This window comes from Gopherus evgoodei, chromosome 3 (genome assembly GCF_007399415.2).
Source record: "Gopherus evgoodei ecotype Sinaloan lineage chromosome 3, rGopEvg1_v1.p, whole genome shotgun sequence".
In the NCBI taxonomy this organism is placed as follows: Eukaryota; Metazoa; Chordata; order Testudines; family Testudinidae; genus Gopherus; species Gopherus evgoodei.
In genome coordinates, this window is record NC_044324.1 from 2,367,614 (window position 1) to 2,390,619 (window position 23,006).

General features: G+C 49.3%; 1 protein-coding gene across 2 annotated transcripts in view; it reads right to left on the reverse strand.

Annotated features, from left to right (window-relative positions):
- COL2A1 (collagen type II alpha 1 chain) overlaps positions 1 to 11,462 on the reverse strand; it is a 64,686-nt gene extending 53,224 nt beyond the window's left edge. The window contains exons 1-10 of one of the 2 annotated variants that reach the window (XM_030554475.1): positions 11,200 to 11,462; positions 7,505 to 7,711; positions 5,979 to 5,995; positions 5,432 to 5,464; positions 5,265 to 5,297; positions 5,132 to 5,185; positions 4,326 to 4,427; positions 2,700 to 2,777; positions 1,841 to 1,885; positions 1,672 to 1,725 (exon numbers count right to left, since the gene is read on the reverse strand). In XM_030554475.1, coding sequence (XP_030410335.1) covers positions 1,672 to 1,725; positions 1,841 to 1,885; positions 2,700 to 2,777; positions 4,326 to 4,427; positions 5,132 to 5,185; positions 5,265 to 5,297; positions 5,432 to 5,464; positions 5,979 to 5,995; positions 7,505 to 7,711; positions 11,200 to 11,293 — 717 coding nt within the window. In that variant the 5' untranslated portion in view covers positions 11,294 to 11,462. The remainder of the gene's footprint in view (positions 1 to 1,671; positions 1,726 to 1,840; positions 1,886 to 2,699; positions 2,778 to 4,325; positions 4,428 to 5,131; positions 5,186 to 5,264; positions 5,298 to 5,431; positions 5,465 to 5,978; positions 5,996 to 7,504; positions 7,712 to 11,199) is intronic. The other variant, XM_030554476.1, reaches the window with a different exon arrangement.
- Positions 11,463 to 23,006: the final 11,544 nt, after the last annotated feature.

Below are 23,006 nucleotides of genomic sequence, written 5' to 3' on the forward strand. Positions count from 1 at the left end.
CGCTGCATCTTATGTTGCTATTTTTCAGCTCCCTCGGGCTCCTTCACAAATTTTTCCCATTCCTGACTGTTGTTTGCAACTCTCCCTAATGTAGTCTCATCTCCCAGCCTCATTAATGGGCTGTTTGCCTCCCAGACCATTAATGCAGAGATTATACAGGACTGAATCTAACACCAAGCCCTGTGGTGCCCCACTACATAAATTACCCTGGGTCATAGATGCATGGGTAGGAAGGACAGTCTCGTGGATAGGCAGGGCCGGCTTTAGGCCTATTCCCCTGAATTGGGCCCCGCTCCCTAAAGAAGAGTGCCTAACTTTTAAATGTTTACCCACCCGGCAGCGGTACAGGTCTTCAGTGGCACTTCGGTGGCAGGTCCTTCACTCGCTCCAGTTTTTTGGCAGCATTTTGGCGGCAGGTCCTTCAGAAGACCCGGAGCAAGTGAAGAACCCACAGCCGAAGTGCCACCGAAGACCTGGACCGCCGCCGGGTATTCAAATCGGGCTCTGCACTTCCTAAAACTGGCCCTGTGGGTAAGGCACTGAGCCAGGACTCAGCCATCCTGGAGTCAGGGGGTATCTATTCCCATCTCTGCTACAGACTCCCTGGGTGGCCTTGAGAAAGGCACTTAATCAACCCAGTGCCTCAGTTTCCCTGTCTTTAAATGGGGAGTTATTTTTCTCTACCTGTTTTAGGATAACATCCATTAGTGTCTGTTGGGCTCCCAGGTGCTACAGTGATACCAGCACAGAGCCACACTGAACCACGCCCTGCAGTCAGTTGTGCCTCTCCAAACCAATGTGAGACAGACACAGGATCAAATCCCTAATTCCAGCATCTATGTATATTACGTTGACTGGGCTCCCCTGCTTCCTAGCTCCTTGCCCCTGTCTCCATCACCATCGGAGCTGAGCTCCTTTTTCCTTTTGTCATCCTGCCCTGCAAAGTGACCGACTATGTCTGGACTTACAACTTGCCCTCCCCCACCATCACTGCCAACAACCCCGCAGCTTCTCCAGCGTACAGTGTCAGAGCACGTCCTTGTCATGCCCTGTTCCCCTAAGATACACACACTGAGCCTGATTCTCATGGGCACTAAGACCTGAGCAGTCCAAAGAAGCCTTAAAATAGGAGTGAGCTAAACGGGCACCCGCTTTATTGGCACCTTACATGGCCAGGGCAGTGTACATAGTCTTTGAGTCTGAATCTGTCCCATTAATTCTGTTTCCTTTCTATTCGTCACATTGTTCATCAGCCTCCTGTTCCTAGAGCCGAAGCTTGAGATTTTTCAGATCCACCGCCAGGAATTAGAAGCCCAATCCCCATTAGTTATACTGGGAACTGCGCGTCCAAATCTCTTAGGCCCCTTTGAACTTCTCGGCCTACGTCTCTAATCTAAGCACTTCCTCGGTCATTCACCCCAGCTTTGATTATCAGTGATATCACAGTGGAGACTCAGAGAAGGGTGAATTCTGCTCAGAGAAGTTGGCATCGGGGGTCTCTTGGTGGAGAGGCTTTTTGGAATTCCTCAGGGCAGCTCTAATGTGGGGTTCACGTTTCTGGGATGTTTGCGGGTGCAGCTGGGGTGTTGGCCGTTTGCATGGGTAACTGAGGTGTCAATTTGTGCCATGTCACGGCTTCTTTGGCCAAAAGCGAAGCTGCTGGTTACTCACAGAAGCTCCAGGTTCCCCAGGCTCTCCAGGGCTGCCTTGAAATCCTTGAGGGCCCTGCAACATACAGCAAAGGAGGCTCATTAGCCATCTCAACAATGGCGCTCTATATATTCACTATGTTATTTTACCCCCAACGAGACAGATCGCTCCTGAAAGAGCAAGTACTTACAGGAGTTCCCGATGGTCCTGGAGGTCCTCGCGGTCCCATAGGTCCCTACATTGGGAAACAAAAATCACTGTCATTAAGAAAATCTCTACGCCCCCCGCCGTGAAAGGGGGCAAGTGGTTTCAGCTGATGGCCCACAAAGAACAAGGAACTTTCCCCCTCGGCAAGAGAATATTCTGAAATTGTCCCTTTTGTTTTCAGCCCTTCTGGAGATATCGCCGAAAACTATTTTTCCTTTAGAAACTACTTGGAAGGTGGGGGGGGGGAAGCAGCACGCTTTCTCCTGGACCGTAGCCATGTTTACTAAGCCCTGCTTTTCATTTACTGCTTGCCAAGAAAGGCTGGAGAGCAGAAATTTCCTGCTGGAAATCTTGTGGGATCTTGAAGAACAGTAGCTGCTGTCATGCATTCCTCAGCCCACAGTCCAAAAGTTACAGAGACCAACCCCTAAACAAAACGTTCTATAACTTTCCCTCCCAGGAGAGTCTATTTAAACAATTTGGCGTGTGACTTGGGATGCCCTGGCGAGCAGAGCAGAAGCAGAAGCAATTAAGTCATCTTGGTGCTAAGTAAATCCTTGGTTATGCAACCGTTTTATAGTGATTTTAGTATGCTGTGGCTAGGACGAAACGGACAGAATCTCAGTGAGTGAAATTCAGCATGGACTTTGATAGAGCTGTGCTGAATTCCTACAGCTGAGGATCTGGCTCATAGATAATATCAAGCTGTGTTTTAATGGCTGGATTTTTCAAGCTGCCTAGCAACCCCCAGCTCCTGTCAACTTCAACCCTAAATATCAGGCATCCCACAAAGAGGTCGCATAGTGTCCCAGTTGCTAAAAGGAAGCAGAGAGCTATCTTACCATAGGTCCCTGCATCACACCCAACTGAGCACCACCAGCCTTCTCATCGAATCCTCCCGCCATCTGAGCAGCAAAGTTCTGCAACCAACACCAAAACACAGATGCATCTGAGTGGGATTTTTTTTCATGATCAGTCAAGCCACGCAGTGGGCATGCGGGCTGCAAAAGGATCACAACTACTGATATCCTAAAATTTTTGGTGAAGTGTTAATATTGGTAAAGTATTTGGATCCATTAGGAAAAACAGACAAGCCAGTGTAACGTGAAAAGCAATAACCCAGTGAACCAAACATTCCCTGTAGCTGATAAGCAACCGTTTCCACATCTCAGAAAAAAATCAAAATGAGGCTTTTTAGACCTGTTATTTGCTAGACACTGATTTGCAGTAAATATGCAAAATGTTCCGACATTTCATTTTAAATTTCCTCAGTGCTATTACTTCAGGGTCAGCCTTTCTATCTGGTGATATTTCGAGGGGAGAAATTTCTTTGAAGAGTAAGAAAAAAATCATTTAAAATGGCCAAAGGATTTCAGTACCGTCATTTGCTCCGATTATGTTTTGCTTCTGCCAGAGACCGCGAAGGGCACTTTCCAAAACCAGAAATCATTCGGTGTTTTTTATTTTTTTAAAGAAACTGCCCAACAGTTCCTCACAAATCTAGCGTGATTCATTCATCTGAAAGACTAGGAGATTAGAAAACTCAGATGCAGTGACTCTAAACATAGTGCACAGCATTTGGGGTAATTAAAATGTGCCTTTTAACCACTGAGTTAAATTTGCACCAAACAATAAGCTTGGTCTTGCACAAGGTAAAACTAACAGAAATGTTTCCTTAGATTTTTTTTTAAGCTATCACCATGTGGTATCTACCTGCCCCACTACCCCCCCACGCACATCAGTCACTGCAGGGTTGGGCTAGTGCATGGGAATAGGGTGACCAGATGTCCCGATTTTATAGGGACAGTCCCAATTTGGGGGTCTTTTTCTTATATAGGTTCCTATTAACCCTCACCCACTGTCCTGATTTTTCACATTTGCTGTCTGGTCACCCTACATGGCAATCACAGAGTAAAACTGACCAGGAATAGAAGTGAAGTACTAAAAGATTCCTCTTGTGGTATTTGTAGCCTTGGGCTACCTCATGAAAGCAACAGACTACGAACATTAATGAAACTTTAAATATTCCCATGCAATGTTTGCTCCCACTCACTGCAGCTGTGGGCTAGTGCAAAGGGCACTCTGGAGTGAAACTGACCAGGGACAGTGGTGAAATTGACTTGCGAGCCAGTGAAATGCTAGAGCAATAAAGGCCTTTATTACTGGGTGTCTGCACGGCATCTAACAGCGGGGCTGGGGGATCAGTAGCTGCAAAACAAATAGCAACTAACGGGGAGGAAGCAAGTTAGATGATAAAAAGTCTTGCATTCGGAATAATCAAAAATGTTATTTAATTTTTCAAAGGAGCCTTAAAATGACATAAATAGACCTATCGAATCAGTGACTCCAGCTGAATTATACAGTTTTGGGACACACTCAAAAGACCCTTTCAATCAGTCCGTGCAGCCACATGTCCTGGATGTGAAGGTTCAAACGAACAAAGAAACAAAAATCCTGAGGATACTCACTCCACCAAGCCCAGGAGGCCCTGGGGGACCCGGGGGCCCTGGGGGTCCGGGGTTTCCAGGGGTACCAGGTTCGCCATCTCTACCCCGAGGGCCAAGAGCACCCTACCAGGAACGAAGAAGAAAGGTGACGACAGACACCCAGGAAAAACTCATTACAGTCTGCACCCTGATATGCCATGAGTCCTTGGACTGCAAAAGGCTCACGGTGTATATTATTAATTCCATACCATCTGATTATTTGTAATCAATTATTCTATATGCTCCATTATTGTCACGCATTAAGTATAATTAAGAATACAGAGTGGCGCCGTATTCGTCAGGATGTCAATGGACCACAGTGTGTGTTAATAACACGTCATTCATTATTATTAACAACTTATTATCAGTGACAGATTACCAGTCATTAAGGACTGAGCATCCTTATTATTCATACAGAGCTGTGCTTTAGTAATCTGAACGCAGGCAACTCACAGCAGACATTAATCATTTTACACATTAATGACATTAATGAATACCGCTGTCATGGAGCTTAGTTGTTAATATAGCACCGTAATGGAACCATGGTGCTTTAGATATATAGGGTCCTGGTCCACGACTGAGCACCCTAGACATCATCCTCATCACAGATGGAAAGTTCTCTGCCCTGATGAGATTACAATTTAATCTGAAAGACTATTAGTCAGGTGTGAAGCGGCAGTAATTTTAAGATGGGGATGTGTCACACTGATGCTTTTCCAAGTATTTTAACCCCTGGTTTGTTGCGTTTTGTTTTTCGCTCTGTGTTGGTTGTTTAGTCTTAAACTCACTTTTTCTCCTTTATCCCCACGGTCGCCCCGTGGTCCTTGTTCCCCTGCAGGTCCCTGAAACAGGTGAGACAAGAGGAGTTCAATAGTCTCCAATATTTTGTCCACAAACATTCAAACAAGGAATGCTCCTCACCTGTGGTCCAGGTGGTCCTCTTGGTCCTACGACCTGGGTGGGGGAGAGAAACATAGGAAAACTCAGCTGAGAAGGAAGCGCACACAGGATTCTCTCACCGCACCCTACACGCCACTATGGGAAAGAAATGAATGGAGGACATGCAGAAAACTCAGATTCAAACTTACATCTTTTATATCACCGGGTTCCCCTTTTTGTCCCTGCAATGCAAAGCAGCTGGAATTAGAACACTGACAATTCTGCACACAATTCATGTATGCGATTATACATCCCACCCCCTGCCTAGCCCATTGCCAGACCCATCACAGAAATGCAGATAATCCCCAACCTGTGTGTCTGCACAATCCTGCAAAGAATTGATCAAAGCACGTCAGCGTGCTCTACGCTTTAAGCACATGAGTAACTATCCCACTGAAGTTTTCCCTGTCCATATGGGAATAAGCTATACCATATAAGCACTGTATAACTGCATCCACACTGCCGGGTGGCACCGCTTTAACTAGACTGGTGTAATTAAAAGGGTACAACTTGTGTGTCTATCTGGAGTCTGATTCTGTTTCACTTCCACCAGCCTTACACTGGAGTCGCTCCTCATTGACAACAGCATAAACTGAGACCAGAATCCGGAATGCTACACCCATGGAACTGTAATAAAGGCCAAAGAAGGAAAAATGTCCTGGTGGTTGCGATGAATAATACTAATGATGATCTCACCTTGGGGCCAGGTTGCCCTGTTGAAATGAGAGAGAGAAAGTGTCAGCATCATGAGGAAACCCATCATTTAAGCACACAAAGATGTACACGACAAGGCATTGGATAAGATGCCAGGGAGGGATGTGGTTGGGGGTAACATCAGTTTCTCCTCTACATCCAACTGCCTGAGTATTGCTGTCACTGCTCTGCTGGAGGGGTGGTAAATTGGCCAGCATTTCACACAGACAGGCAAGGCTTCATGCAAAGCATTGTGGATAACAGGCTTCCAAATGGCTAATGGCAGGTGGCGAAAATTTCAGATCTTTGGTGGGCTAATCACTTTGCCCTCCCAGAAATTACCGGGACATGGTTATGAAGCAGCCAAAGAATAATGCGCTTAGACAAAAAAGTAGGTTAAATTAAAAAACCCACCAAAAATAAGGAAAAGACCAAAAAAGGCAGGCGTTAAAAGCTACGTTCAGCACAGGTCCAAACCAACACGATTGCCTTTCAGGGGAAAATGTTAACATTTGCTCTCAACCCTTTGCTGACACTTGCAGGCTGGAAAGCATTTCCTAATAAAAGAGGGGGGTACAAGGGAGGCATTGGAAAGGTAGCCTGTATCAGCAAAGGGTTAAAAAAGGCGACTTCTGCTTTTGATGGAACTAGGACAGAGAAGGTCCTTGAAACAGTGGCACTGAACTAGCTCCTGGGCTCAGCTGAGGATCTCAAAACACTTCACAAATGGCAGTGAATTATGCCCCAGTTCTGGGAGAGTTTTGCAGCTAAGGAAACAGAACGTTGCCCAGTGAGTGTTTTTTACTAAACCAGACACAGGACTCTGACCGACCTGGAGGCCTGGCCTCTCCTTTGACTCTCAGGACCAGCTATGACTCCTTTGAACTTTGGAGTTCTTACAAAACTTGGGCTCAAGGTCATTTTGGAGGTAGTATTAAAATTAAAAGAAAAGGAGCTTTGATCTTTGCTAGTTTTTATATCACAGCAAGGTTTCCAAAGCCTTTATTCTAGGGGCTATTCCTATTCAGCTCACCCTGCAATTTCTGACCCCAGTGTAGTGGTTAAATACTAAGAAACCAAACCAAAAATAAAAAATAAAAAAATCCCATGCACTATGTACTTAGCACAGTCCAGTTTCCGCCTTCATGGCTTAGAAATCTGCGGGCTCTGGATTTAAATAAGGCATCTCTGGTGCAGAGAGACTTGATTCACCGTCAGGGCAGAGACAGATTTGGTGTTGTCTTGCCGTCTTGGTAATTACTACGATATCTTTAAAATCAGGGCTGTTAGACTAATTGATTATGTTCATTATCTTTCTTCTCATCTGTGATTTGACCAAACTGTTATTTCAGACCTTCTACAGCCTAGGCAAAGAGACAGACCCAACTGAGTCCATGAGAAGTGGCCTTTCCCAGCGAGGTCCCATGGATGTCCCCGTCTTTTGCTGGGTGCTCATCCATTGGGGGCTATCGATCTTTGCAATAATTTCGAGTAATTTATTTATGGAAGGGAAATAAATAAATTACGACCGCTGACAGCAGGTTGGCCAGTTGGGCAGATAGGGCAGCATTCTCCGAAGGGGATCTCGGGCCTGGGACAGTCTCTCATTTCTTCGCAGATTATCTCGTCGCAGAGGATAGTCCCAGTGTCACAGACACAGATCCGGCAGGACTCGGGTTTCCACACATCCTTATCACTATATCTCTGCCCATCCTGCACACAGCTGCCTGCCTCCTCTGTGCCGAAGGGAAAGGAAGGGAAGGGGGGAAACGAGACGCAGTGGGAGGGGAGGCAAAACGGAGAAAACCAAAAAGGAGAAAGAGAGAAACAGGGTCATACCATCAGCATCAGTTACAGCAATCCCATACCAATTGCAATAGGGCATAGAAATAACCTCCCATGTTCACAGTCCAAGCCAGCTCCCTGACAGCTCCCAGGTGGGATGGTTCTGGTTCTCCCATCTTCCTTAGACATCTCACAGATTAGTACATGGAGCTCTTGGCCACTCCAGAAGCAGACAAAACAAAGAGGCCTGATGATAACTCTTTGGCCTCCCCAAGAGGATACTGTGAGGAAGAACTGTCTTCAAGGCCCAGGGCCCTTCTGCTGTTGACACTGCTATAAGGTTCAAGGCTTCCCACCTGGCACCTTCTTAATTTCCCATCACTTTCGCTGAGCGAAACTGATGACACAGCTGTGCCCATGAGTCTAGTAGAGTTCGTAGCAGCCACAAGCCATGTCCACTTTGGCCACACTCAGCTCAGCCCTTTTGTGCCTCCTTCACGAACCCCATGTCTCTTTTCTACAGGGGCCTGTGCACTTTTCCAGCACACCAGGCCTGAACTGGGTTTCACGCTAGTTCTAAACTGGTGTCATTCCATTGGCTCCAGTAGAGTTACTCTGGATTTACACCAGCGTAGATAGGCAGGAGAATCAAGTCTGGATTCCCTTTCTTGGTGCTGCCAGAAGGGGCAGGGTTACACCGGTCTGCTTTGTTTAACTTCATCCCACCAGAAAAAAAATATAAACGGGGAAAAGGTGGAGAGAGAAGTAACAAAGAAGGTTCTTTAAATGCCCCCTGGCCGCTTCTGGAATGCACGCTCCAGACCGAACCCTGTGAGGAACAAAGAGCAACAGCCCTGGCTCGTTCTTTCCAGGCAAAGGCCGTTTTTCTAATCAAACCACCAGAAAAGAAAAACAAACTGAATCAAAGTGAAACCTATGAATGGACCAAGGAGCCCGGGAGGGCAGCGGGGGAGAATGGCTGCAGCCATGGGGGGCGCTTGGGGGGGGGGGAGCCATGAAAAATGCAAAAGGAACAAGCATCTAACTGCCCTTGGGGAAGTTCATAATAATATTATCCCAATTATAACAGCTCGATAGAAAGGATCCTTGATAAGGGGAGCCCCAGAAAAAATATCAGTGCCTCTTTGCCATCTGTTTCTCTCCCCCACACCCCCATCCAAGTGAATGTCTGAAGCCCGGATGGCAGCAGTTGAGATGACAGGGGGGGTCTTTGTGCAGGGAGCTGGGGCACCTTGGGGACCCCAGGGGATCCTTCCTCTCATGAATGGGCCTTTTCTCGAGCGCACACAGAGCTCGATTCACGTTGCGCTGTTAGGAACCAGTTTAAATAAATAAGGGCAGCATTTCAACTCCATCTGGAAGCCATCGCTGCCAATCTCCCCTATGCAAACAAACTGCTCACAATGGGGAATTGAGTTCCCTCCATGACCTGGAGAAAACTTTTGCAGATGAGCCTCCCAAAAGAGCTAAAGCCATCTGAGCAGAAAATAAGTCCCTCTCCTGGGAAACCGGGTGTGATTCTTTGCTTTAGAGGAGACTAAAGCACAAGGCATGCTCGGTTATGCCCGTTCCTTGTGCTGCACACCTGAGGAATCCAAGCACATGATGAAGGATGCGAAACATACTTTAACCTATACTAGAGAGGGCAGACAAGGCGGGAGATGGCAGCTTAAAGGAACCGCTCTGCCAAGTTTTGGCGTACAATCAATATTGCTGCGGGGAGATCGTCCTTTTACAGCAGGCGTAGGGCAGAATTAATTAACCGATCAGCATCATTTTACCAGGAATAGGAAAAGGAAACAGAATCACCCGTTGCTACAAATAGACTGATTCCCAAAGTGCAGCCTTCCGCTGCTGAGTTCTCTTGGGGTGTCTGTGGCACAGGTGCTGGATCCAGGGGTGCTGCCACCCCACCTGGCTTGAAGTGGTTTCCATCCTATCCAGGGTTTACAGTTTGGTTCACTGGCTCTCAGCACCCCCACTATACAAACTGTTCCAGCATCCCTGGTATGTGGTCGGATGGAGGTGTCTCCCTGGTAAATCTTACAAATCCAATCCTTTTGTTACGAACTAAGCAAACTGAAAACGGCCTAGCAACTCCTCTGTGCTTGAATGAGAGGAATTTCAGCTCCTTTTTGCTGGAATCTCAGGCTGGGTGGGGAAGACAGCATGGCCCAGAAGCAGGCGCGCAAAGAGGCATTTTCAGGCACTCTCTCTCCCCCTGCAATTGATTTACAGTCTGGAGCATATGGAGACAGGGATGGAATTCAAGCAATAGGAAACCTGCCCAAACAAGTGAAAAAAAAAAATCCTTTCTACCTAATAAAGTTTCCAGCTTCTAGGCTGAATAATATGCCAGACCAGAATTTTTTCTGGGGTAGGGGGAAGGGCTGGCTGTGCATTGGACTTTAATGTCACATCCTGCAGCTATTGCACAAGATAATCATTTTTTTTTAAATGGTAAAATGTTGGGGGGCAGGGAGTGGGAATGAGCTCCCCCACGTGTCCCCTTGCTTTCTTCTTTGGGTTCAGATTTGGGGGAGGGGGTTGGAGGGTGAAGGAAAAGCTGGACAATCTGCCTAGTGTGTCTGGAATGCGTCTCATCCTCCAGGTGGTCTCCTCTGGGCGGGGGGGGATTTTCTTTCTGATCCTTAAACAAAAAGTCTGTTAGAGATCAATTTCTTCTGCACCTTACTCACCAGCCCCAATTGAGAAGTGGGGGGGGGGGAGGAAAGTTAAAGGCTGTACAAAGGTCTTTCTTTGTAAGTTTCAGACTCTGGCTTGTCTGTCTCGAAATGTCCTCTTTGTCTGGCTCCCCCAGTGAACCCCCCCAGCCCACTCAGCTTTGTTGCATTAACTCTTTCACCGCTGCAGAAGGAGGAGAGGTATTTTGTTCTCCCTTGGGTGGGCTCTGATCCGACTGGGTTATATTTGCCTCTGAAAGCCCTTTCCAGGGTGGAAATCAACTCAAGGAGGGGAGGTGGAAGCTGAAATAATACACAGGCAGGGGATTCACGACTACAAGGCTCTTCCAAAGCAACCAAGCACTACAACAAATAGGAACAAGGTTCTTCACCAATCAGTATTTTGTCACTGCTCAGCAGTGAGCCTCATCCAGCGTCCAGAATCCAGAGAAGGTACAAAGTGGGAGAAAAGGCAGATCTAAAGAGGAGCAATGGAAAACACTAAGCTCAGGATCAAATACAGGGAGCACCTTAGGCCAGTTTTCCAGATCTTAAGGTACTTATTTTTTCAAGCCACTTCTCCCAGGTCTGCAACACTTGCTTTTACCACCCCATCTTTCCCTTCCAGGAGCAGCGATTTCTCTCTGTGTGTCGCTCAGTCTTCCATAGCCTTTGTGTTGACCTCCCCTCCCCCTTTTAGGATCAATTTTAAAGAAGAAAAAGGTGCAACTTACGGATATGCTCATCCTGACATCTGACAACGGCTAGTAAAATGACCTGGGTGGCTGCGAGCAGCACTACAGTCCTTGAAGCCACAAAGCTGAACATGTCTAAATGTTAGACATGCAGGACCTTTGTGTGTGGAGGAGAGAAGAGGGAGGAGGTTGGTTTCTCCAGTGACTACCGAGCCTTCATGCAGCCGATTCCCCCTTATGTTTTGGAACCAGCAGGAGAATCCAAGGTACCTAGGCCCCAGCAGAATCTGGGCGCCGTCTGCTCTGGGCTAAGGCACCGCAGTTAGATGGCCCCTCTGTCTTTCAGGAGCCGGTGTATATGCCCAGATCTCAGTCCTCCCCCTGCCCCCCAGCTGCGCTGTAACCTGAGCCCTGAGCCCCGTCCCCAGGGCTGGAGACCCCTCCTTCTGCCAGCGCTTCAGCGCAGCCCTGGAGCCAAAAGGGGCACGAAGTTAGGGGGGGAGAGGGAAGGGAGGGGAGGGTCCTACCTACCCCACCTCCTCCCCGAGGAGGCGCGGCGGGCAGCGCTGTGTCTCTCCAGACGCACGCAGGGATGGGGCAGGGAGAGCGGCTCCCAAAGCGCCTCGCCGCGGATGAAGTTTTCCCAAGCTTCCCAAAAGCGCCCGGCGCGCCGCGCTCCCCGGGAAAGGCGCGGGGGAGGCAGCGGGAGGGAGGGCAGGAAAAGCCCAGCTCCGGGGAAGACGCGCAGCTGGGAGAGGAGAAGTTTGGGGAAGTTTCCGCCGAGGTTTCCCTGGCCCGAGGGGTGCAGCGGAGGATGTGGAGCCACGGGGGGCGCGGCTGGAGATCGGAGGGGTCTTCGGCTTCCCTCCCGGCTCCAGCATCTGCACCTGGGCGCGGTGTAGCCTTCCGGGGGGACGTTCCGCTCTCCAGCACCCCCTCCCCACTGCCAGTCAATCCGGTGTCACTCCGTTCGTTCCAGGGCAGAGGCTCCGGAGTGACACCGGTGCGACTGAGTTCACAGCCAGGCCTTTTCGTCCCGCTATGTCCCAGCCCCCGCGCTCTTCCGTCCCAGCCCAGACTCCGGCTCCCTCTGCTCTCCCCTTCGAGCCCGGCTCCCGGACCTTCTGCCCTCCCCGGCGCTCCTGCTCCCCTGCCCGGTACTCCGCAGGTGGCGTGGTTTCTGGAGGTGATTTGCAAACGGAGGCGGTGGCGGGGAAATAAAGAAAGGGGATTAACCCGAAATCCCTGGCATCAGGCTCCAGGAATCCTCTTCTCCGCCCCCCAAAGCTAAGACACCCAAGCTGCAGGGTTTGGGAATCCTGACCCCTACCCCTGCTTGTCCCTAGCCTAGTAAACTCTGGTCCCATCGGCTGGAAAAAGGGGAGGGGGGCGAGGAAAGAAGATCCCCGCATGCCCCCGATTCAGGTCTGGGCATCTCCCTCTCCAGCCCCCGGGGGAGCTGAGCATCCAGGGCTGGGACAGCCGCAGGGGCCGTGGTCCTGCAGGAGAGAGGGCGGAAGAGGCTATGGAAAGGGATGGGTGAGGGGGGGCGCCTTTCCCCTTGCTCCACAGCCCCTGCCTGCTCCGTTCTTTTGATCGGATGGCGCGGATCCCAAAGCTTTAATCCTAGGGGAGTGAGGGTGAATGCGAGGGCTTTTGCCATCCTTAGCAGCGCTGGAGAGGGATGGGGTTGCGCTGTGCTTTGCAAATACTACTACAGCTGGGCGGGAGGGGGGGGAACCCTCTGATTTGCAACCCCTAGCACAACCTGGGGGAGTTCCCCTGTTTGCAGACCCTTGGGGCTGAGGGACAGAGGTGCTGGGCTCTTCCTGGCCGCCAGTCAGCGGCATTCAGGCCTCGATTCAGCAACCGACTGAAGCACGTGCTTCCCAGTTCGCTCGCAGGCTCCCCTGTGAAGCACCTGCCTCACCGGATGGGCGGGGGCTTCTCCCCAAGCCCCTCCCTGAGATGCAACGAGAGGCCGAGCCCCCAGCACGCCCTTGCCCCTGTCCCACTGCCCCTGCTGCTGCAGCGCCTCTGCCACGTGCCCACAGGCCGCGTCCCCCGGCCCCGCGCTGTACGTGCGCGCGTGGGTGTCCCGGGAAGTCTGCAGGCTGCTGCAGGGACACAGCTGGGCGCACGCTGCCACTTGGGGGCGGGCGGGGGGGGGGGAGTTGCACCACTCTCCCCAGCCAATAGCAAGCTGAGCCTCAGAGCGCCCATTGGCGAAGGCTCCCATGGTGGGTGGAGCTTGGCGCACGAGCCCTCGAGCCAGGCCACCTTTAAAAGGCGGTCCACGTGCCCCGGGCAAAGCCACCGAACCTGGTCACTCAGCTCCTGGGATTCCTCTGTTACCAGGGGCCCTGGCAGGTAAAAGGGGAACCGGCAACGGTAGAACAGCGGCCAAGCTTTGCCCTTCTCCATGGGTGGCATTTTATGCAGATTATCCGCTGATCTGATTTGCATATCGTTTGCATAGGTCCACAAAACTTCCCTTTACAAATAGTGTGCATTCAGCTGTGTTGAATGAGGTCCTCTGTTTGTTTCCAGGCCAGCAGCTAGGTAAGCTACCCACACACACTGCAATGACTTTGAAATCCTGCAGGCTGCACATCCCCAAGCCTCACCTCTGAACACCAATTAATGTCAAAGGCTGTGGCCCTCCCTTTATACAAAGATTTTCCTAGAACAGCTTTCAGAGTGGTAGCTGGGTTAGTCTGTATCAACAAAAACAATGAGGAGTCCCTGTGGCATCTTAGAGACTAACGAATTTATTTGGGGATACATTTGTTCATCTCTAAGGTGCCACAAGGACTCCTCGTTTTTCCAAGAACAGTTCCTCTTGGTTAATCAGAATGAGCTGGGTGTTTCCCTTTAAGCTATGCAACATGACTGTTGTCCTCAGTCTTTATTTTTTTTCTATGCATCTTTTGTGCGTGGAATGGAAATAACTACAGGATTGCTTACCTCTGGAAAATAAATTAGGCCGTGAAAAGATCAGCAGTTGTGCATTTGTGCTCTACAGGGAAAGTGCAAAGGCAAAAGGGCTAGAAACCACTTTTTTGCTCAGGTGGCCCTGCTAGATCATTCAAGAAGCTATTTCTCCTGGATGCTCTCTTGCAGCACCACGGTTAAGGTTAAAACAACTTATGCTGAAATCTGATTTCCCAAAGAGCTCGCAAATCCGAATGCATCATCAGATTGGCTTAAAAATTGCTATGCCATTTGAGGGCCTGAGGGGAAGTTGATGGGGCAGATTAAACAGAGGATTCTCAGACCCTCCAAAAATGACAATAACCATTTTTTTCACATAGCTAGGAAAAGGACTGGTGGCTCACTCATATAAAAGGGAGGTTGCTGGACTCATCTAGTGCCTGACACCAATGCCATCCCCAAAACCCAATAACTGAAAAGATCAATCACATGCAACTTGGATTTTCATTAGCTTCCAACACAGAGGCTTCAGATTGTTAGCTTGGAGTTAACAGTAGCTCCAGAATCAACGTGGCAATGAGCTGCTTTTCCAAAGTTATTCTTAACTAAGCCCTTTATTTTAATACATTGAGAGAGTTTCCACCATCTCTATCTCTGCATTGCTTCGGGGGTGGCCCCCCTCAAGCAATAACTGGTAGATTTAAGGAATTTAGACCTGAATTATTTCACAATAAAGGAGCACGGGTGAATCTTCGAAGGCGGCTAGACGTTATTTTGGGTGCTGTGAAAATGGGGACTTGTCAAAGCAATGCTAGATGGATGCAAAAACTCCACTATTATGAGCATCCCTGGCATAACGACAAAGCCCATTAAGCTGCTTTAAAATGTCACAGCTTCCTTTCTCTCAGTCAAGACATTCTAGAAGTCTTTGCATAGGACAACAGCCACATCAGCCCCTGAATGGAGAGAACAGACTCATAAATAGGAGCAGGGGAGAGCGGTATGTTTCCAAGATCAATGGCTGCAAAATAGGGTTTGCCCTGGCAAGAATCACAGCATAGTTCTTGCTCCCTGCTCAGTGATGTTCCAAGGTGTCAAAGCAGCTCATAGTGATCAACCATCCTTCCACACTCCTCTTGCACAGGCAATCTCATTACATCCACATGATAATTATTACAGTATTTCTCTGATAGTGTTGTCTAAAGGGCCCCCCATTGTGCTGGGCACAGTAAAGAGACAGTTCCCACCCTGAAGAGCTTTGACGTGTTTTGATGCATTTGTTTTTTGTAGCTTGTGCAGTGCCTTGGGCCTGATCTAATCAATGCCTATTGGGATCATTGCTTAAGGAGGTTTTAAATTAAGTGGTGCATAAATCTAGTGCTGCCTCCTGTCTTCACAGGGTAGAACTGCAATATTCTCAGTGCAGGTTTATCACAATTACTGCTGAGAAGATGGATAACCAGAGAGGGGTTACAAATAAATCAAGGCTACTTTTTCCTTATGCAGAGCTGCTGGAGACGGGGTCACTTGCCGTGCTCTGTGCCTTATAATCAAAGTCCCAGAGGATATTCAATGAAACTGAAAAGTGGCAGATTTAACATCGATCAAAGGAAAACTAGATAAGTTTATGAATGATAAAATGATGGAGTTCTCTGCCATAGCAGCCGACTGTACTCAACATCCCTTCCAGTCCTATGTGCCAGTGAAATACTTTTAGATACAATGCACAATTGGACTGCAGAACTCATTGCCATGGGCTGTCACTCAGGCTGGGTTCCCAGAGGGACTGAACGTTTACAGCGCTCACAGGAAAACCCAGCATTTTAATACTTAATGCTAACAAACTGCTTCAGGGCTTAAAATGTACTCTATTAGCCATGTTTGCCAAATTGAAGTGTTTAAAAAATCATGGTTGGACCGTCCAAGATCACGAAGCTAGCTTATAAATCATGAGATTTCTCTCTCTCTCTCTCTCTTTTTAAATTGCATTATTTTTATTCATCGGTTGGTTTCTCAACCTTTAGGAGGCTGTCACTTCATGTTTTCAAGCCTGCAACCATGAGGGCTAGAAACATGCTAGTTTTAAAAAAAAAAGAAAGCCGAGAGTCTCATCTAATCCCATGCATCCAGCAGCTGGGGCTTTAAAATGCACACTTCTCATAGTAGCACGACATAAGGAACTGGTTAAAAGAGAGTCCACAATGGGTCATACTGAAAGGGGAACTGTCAAACAAGAGAGACGTTACTAGTGGAGTTCCTCGGGGATTGGTCTTGGGTCCCATCTCACTTAACATTTTTATTAGTGACCTTGGCACACAAAGTCTGAGTGTGCTAATAAAATTTACAGATGACAGAAAGTTGGGAGATATTGCCAGTACAGAAGAGGACTGGAATATCATACAAGAAAACTCAGCAGTGCTGTATTTAAGGTGAGGACAAGACCTTAATGTAGGTTCTTCGGGGCAGGTCTTTCTGGTCTGTTTGAACAGTGCTTAGCACAATGGTCCATGAATATGCACTACCGTGAAAGAAGTAATAGTGTCTAGTTTTTTTCATCACTAGATCTCAAAGCAGGTCAGTATCATTAGCCCCATTTTGCAGATGGGGAAACTAAGGCACAGAGAGGCAAAATGATTTGCACACGGTAACCCAGCTGCAGAACCAGGAATAGAACGCAGGTCTGCTGGATCCCAGGCCAGTACTCTAGCTACTAGGCCATGCTGCCTTCCCAATAATAATAATGTGGAGGCAGATCACCCACATCTGTTTTCCGAGGGGTTTCTTGCTCTTTTCTCAGAAGCCTCTGTTGAAGGCAGGATACTGGGCTAGATGGACCATGGTTCCAATCCAGTCTGACAGTTTCTACGATCCTTATGGAAATGACGCATTTCTTTCAGATCGCTTCTCGGTATTGCAATGGAGACAGGAGTGTGTGACTTTGCCCAAAGCATCTCAGCTACGCTAGGAGCCTCCAAGGCAGGATACTACATCCCTAAAAGCCCAGAAAAAAAACAAAACCTATGTTGCTGCTGCCGGGAACGTCTGCCAAAAATAACCTGGGAGGATCTGTCATTAAAAATGCCGGCGTGCACTGCCCATGTTTGCTCAGTGTTGCTAAAACAGCCCTATCAATAAACCAGCGAAGCTGTTTCATTAGCTTTCACAGGGCCATATGTGCTCCCAGCCCAGAGCTCCGAGGTCCACCCAAGCCGAGAATAGCCGTGGCTCTCAGCTCGGCGGAGCAGCCTTTGATAACGCACCAGGCTGCGTGGTTTCGTTTGCTATTTTTAGCCCCCTCCAGCCTGTCATTAGGACGTACCCAGATCCTCTTGGATCTTTGGGACAGGGACTTGCCGCAGCAGAGGGTTGCTGGGAGAGGCTGGTTTCTTAATGGATTTGCAGTGCTCCCCTTCACTGTCAGCCTCAATCTCTCACGCCTGTGGGCCGAGCTAGCCTGGCTCTGGCTGGACTGGGTAGGCTTTAGAAATGACCTGCTGCCTCATTTTACAGTGAGCGAGAAGAAAACAGCCTCTGTGAGAACGTGGGGGAAGGGGGGTCCACACAAGGCTGTGGGAAGGATCCAGACCAGCAGATATAACTTGCAAAGTGTTGCTTTGTTGCCTGCGTTGCACAGGCAGAAGGGTGGGTGGTCTTACGGCTAAAGCACTGGACAGGGCACCACAAACCTAATTCAAAGCCTAGCTCCTGATGTGACCTCGAGCAAAACCCTAGGGGTATGTCTACACTGCAGTGAGGCACCCACAGCTGGCCCGGTCCAGCTGACTTGGGCTTGCGGCGCTCAGGCTGCAGGGCTGTTTCACAATCAGGTACCTAAATCTCCTAGGCAGCATTGCAAATCACACCCTTAGGGTATGTCCATACTGCAATTGAGAAGTGTGACTGCAGCTTTTTGATGTTTTGGGGAGCAGTACGGGGTCCTGTCACCACCTGCCCTGTAACCTAGGGGGCCTTTGCGCTGGGCGGCTATGCCTCAATTTCCTGACATCAGTAGCTTGATCACAAGCACAGGGTCTCACCCTGGCTTCCACCAGCCTTGTTACTCCAGGGAGGGTGACCGCAACAGCTCTTCTTCCAGTGCCAAGTCTCCCCAAATCCGTCCATCCTGACTTGTTAAGTACCAGACATTTGGACCGTTCCCCTCTGGTTTGTCAGCCCTGAAGGTGTGAAACCAGCCCCCCAGTTATCAGCTCTCTTTGGCGCACACTGTTCGCACAACAGAGACCTGCTTGGGGTAAAAATAAACCAAAGGCTTATTGACTAGAACGCCACAGATTCAAATGGGCCCCGTAGTGGTAGCAGGATGGGCCAGGCGGTCAAACTATTACCCAGGGTTCCTGGCAGGCTGGTACGGCCCATGGTACTATAACTTCACTGCTTTGGGACTTAAACTCGCTACATTAAAGCTGGCTCAAGTATGTCTACATGAGCCGCAAATCGCCACCGTGATCGCAGCGTAGACCTACCTTTCGGCACTCTGGGCCCGTCCTCAAAATCCTTCTATTGCCTCTTCTCATCCCTCGTATGTAGATATTTTTTTGCAAGGTTTCATTGGTCATTTTCACCTCAGCGGTGCAGAAAAACCGTGGGCCATTAAGTGGCCGAACGAGATCGAACGAATGAGGATATTTGTAACCAAATCCACCAGCCATCTCCATCAACCCTTGTTTGGTTTCATGGTGCAGACATATTATTAGCATGGAAGACCAACTCATTACAAAGCACATTTATCAAGGAATGCCACCACATGACTGGCGATCATCTGGGAAAAATCTTCAATGGTGCAACATGACCACCTAGGACGGACATATACTGAACATCCAGACGGACTGTCTGAAGGACCTAGCTAGAGATCAGCGTAGGCAGAGCTTGATCTGCAAGGAAGCTATGTCCCTTTGGCATCTCCCATGATGATGCTGACATCTTGCATAGAATATGAAACAAAAGCAAGTAACCTCTCTGATCCCATCCTGGCTCAGAGACCACTGAACTGCAGGAGAAGGTTTCCAAAAACTAGGCAGGCTCCAGCTTGCAAACCCCTTTCTCCTTAACCCTCAGGGTGGGATTAAAAGATTTGGCAGCCCTGCACCTGGAGCCCTTTGTCAGATACAATGATCCTCAACACCTCTGCCTGCCTTTATGCTTCTGATGGACAGGTGGTTTCTCTGGAGTGTTACATTCTGGAGGGGCTAAGCTCCATGCACCTGGGCCATGCATTCCTGATCCATTGCCTTCAAGAGGGGATTTACCATGAGCCCAAAAGAGGACAAGAAAGGAACAGGAGAACAAAGCATTGAGCCATCGTCCCACACAGTTATTCCTCTTTTGTGAGGAATACACCATGCACCCAACGAGAGCACAGCTCCTGTCAACTCCAGAGGTCTGCGTGGAATCGGAGCAGACCCACGGCCAGAAGAAACAGGGGGAAATGCATTCCTTTCACTGTCTGGACAAAGATCCAAGGTGCATGCATTTTCCCACAGCGGTTTGGAGCTGTGGGGTCTTTGCAATGGAATTCTTTGGCTAGATGAATTGGTCTGGGCAGGTGTGAGATTGAGGAAAGTAACAGCACTGCTGCATTTAAGTTAAATCCATCAGTTTGCAATCAGACTTTGGAAGAGAATCAAGTTTTGCATATAAACACACACACACACACACACACACACACACACACAGCAGAAGTGCTCGGCACCCAGTAGCTCTGAGTGAAATCCACAGAGACCCTCCCCCAACCCCTTTTCCCATAGAGAATCCAGGCTCTACCTCCACCATTATGAAAGGACAATTCCAGTGATGGTACTTCAGTCCCGTATTCTAGAGTCTATAGATATTAAGCACATAGATCTCTCTCTAATGCAGTAGTCTCCAAACTGTGGGGTGCGCCTCACTACAGGGAGTGTGGCAGGGCTGGGACAGCCGCCGTGGGGGCTGGGGAGGAAGCGCCTCCCAGCCCCACCCCCAGTTCTGCTCAGGCCCCACTCCCAGCCATGACCCAGATTCCTGGCTCCATACCCAGTCATGCTTCCACACTTGGCTGTCAGCCCCAGCCTCAGTCCCCAGCCACAGCACCGCTCCTGGCCCCAGTCCCACCCCCAGCCCCGGCCCCCAGCTGCAGCTCCGCTCCCAGCCCTAGCTCCAACCCCCTCTCCTCCCAGGCTGGGGGGAGGGAGACAAGGGTAAGCGGGGTGTGACTGTGAAAAGTTTGGGGACCACAGCTCTAATGTGTATGAGGCAGCCTAGTGGACTGGAAGCCAATTCATGGTTCTGCCAGTGACCTATTTGGGGAAGTCACTTCTCTTTGTCCCTCTATTTCCTCTCTCACCCTTTGTCTGCTTCTCTGGGCAGGGGCTTTCTCTCCCTGGGCAGCTGTACAGCCCAATGGAGCCACCATCTCCTTAGGACTCTGTACAAATGACTAGCTATTGTTTTTCTTCTATTAAGTTTCAATGTCCCTTTTCTCCCTTCCCTGGGGTTTATAAACTTCAAATGCACCTAGATGGCTCATGTCAGTGGTTGGCCAAGCAATACGTTCAAGGTGTGTCTTCCTTGGCTTCAGAGGTCTCTGAATCAGGCACTAAGAGAAATAATTCTCTTTCCTCAAAAGCAATGGTTGGGGTTATTCAACAGCAAGCAAGCAATGGTCACGCCCCCCATTCTCTCAGGAGCAAGAACCTCATGCATCCCCATGCCCTAGGCCATGCATGCAGCCTGCACTGGGGAAGGCATATGTCTATCCAGGCTAACGGGGAGACCGTATGCAATCTTAGAAGTGCCATCCAAATTCTGGGCTATCATGGCAAGTGTCTATTCCTGTCTTCGCCCCAGAGACGTATCAGGTACAACAGAGACCTCTAAGAGGTGTGGGACAAAGTTCCTCCTCTGCCTTGGTGGGTCCTGCGCTAATTGGCGGATTTGCTCACCTCAGGGATTCATGGCAGCCCTCAGTTGGCCACTTGTGCTAGTGGCTCAACCCTGCCGTCCACTCAGCTCACCTCATCACTGGCCAGCATGGGGGAAACTGAGTACAATCCCTGCAGTCTCTGTGTCCAGGCCAGATCCCTTTCCAACTCCTCCTGTGTTGGATCAGGAGTTGGGGGAATGGGGGGAACCCAGACCCACCCTCTACACCAGGTTCCAGCCCAGGGCCCTGTGGATAGCAGCTGTCTACAGTGTTCCCTGAATCAGCTGCGTGACAGCTACAACTCCCTGGGCTATTTCCCCATGGCTTCCCCCAACACCTACTTTATCCTAAGTGCAGGATCTTCCTCCTGAAGTCTGATCACACTTGAGCTCTTCACTCCTCCAGCAGCACCTTCTCACTCCTTGCACGCCCCCCCTTACTAACTCATGGGAGGTCCTTTTTAAACCACGTGTCCTGATTAGCCTGCCTGCCTGCCATAATTGATTCTAGAAAGTTCTTAATTGGCCCCAAGTGCCTTGATTAGCTTGCCTGTCTTAATTGGTTCTAGCAGGTTCCTGATTGCTCTAGGGCAGCCTCTGCTCTGGTCACTCAGGGAACAGAAAACTGTTCATCCAGTGGCCAGTATATCTCCTTTCTACCAGCTCCTGTACCCCACTGGTCTGGATCTGTCACAGGTGGAAATTGCTACTAGCGATGGCCACGGTTTGCCGCTCTGGGGGCATTTGGCTGTTGCTAGCCTGGCCCGTCAACCGACCAAAGGACAGACCAGAGGATGGGATGCTGTAGCAGTGGTATCCTATATGCCAAGGTGGCAGCTTATCACCAGGGCATCTAAGAATTGCCACCTCAGATCAGAACAGTGACCTGGAGGAAGTGGAAGAAAGCTCAAGATTAACAATTACGGGGCGTACCAGATGGCAGCCCTGCGGCAGTGTTCCCCACAATGACAGTAGTGTGCTGCACTTGTACTTTGGGGGGTGATGCCTGCCTCATTTGTGTGATCCTCTCCTAGGTACTGTGATCGAGAACTGAGTCCTAGAGGTTTCAGAGGACTGCCCAGCTGCTGGGGAGCGGATGTCGTTTGTCAAGCAGTGGGACTCTTGGAAACGTTCTGGAGGGTAGGGAGTCAGCAGAAAAGACACCCGACTGGATCCACAGCTGTTTAAATTAATGCAGATCCATTGTCTCACGCACCAGCAGTGAATCTGGCCTGAAGATGTGTTGCTGGTAACATGGACAACCCCAGATTATTATTAGAATTGCAGTAGCCTCTAGAGGTGCCAAAGTGGATGAGATTCCCCACTCTTGTCAGGCTCTTGCTCCGAAACACAGCTGCTGCCTGGAAGGGAGAACAATCTAGGCAAGATGGGCAAAGGGTTGGAGGGGAAATGACTTGCTCAGGGTCACACAGCAGAACCAAGACTAGAACTCAGGGCCCCTAAGTCAACTATCCAGTAGCCACTAGCCTTTTTCCTTCAAAGCAAAGCTGGGTTCAGGCATGTCACACGGGGCCCTTGGTTTCTGGAGAAAGGCAACTGCTTGAGTCCTTCCAATTTAGCTAGAAGGCCACGGGACTGGGTGTGGAGAATAAATGAAGCGCAGCCATGCAGAAGGTCAGGCATTCCTTAAGTGCTTAAAGAATACAGTCACATTAAAGCAACAGACAAAGCCATGAACGCCCTACAGCAATGACTGACAAGGCAGCGCTGGGCTTTCCTTCCGTTAAGAAGAACTTCTTGTTTGGTCCTCAGAGTTATTTCTCTCTGTGGTCCCTCTCTGGTGCAAAGGAACCTCTGGGCCAGATTTTCAACAGGTGTAAATCAGCATAGCTCCACCAAAGCTTTCCTAATCATAGAATCAGATCATCAGGAAGAGACCTCAGGAGGTATCTAGTCCAACCCCCTGCTCAAAGCTGGACCAGTCCCCAACTAAATCATCCCAGCCAGGGCTTTGTCGAGCCTGACCTTAAAAA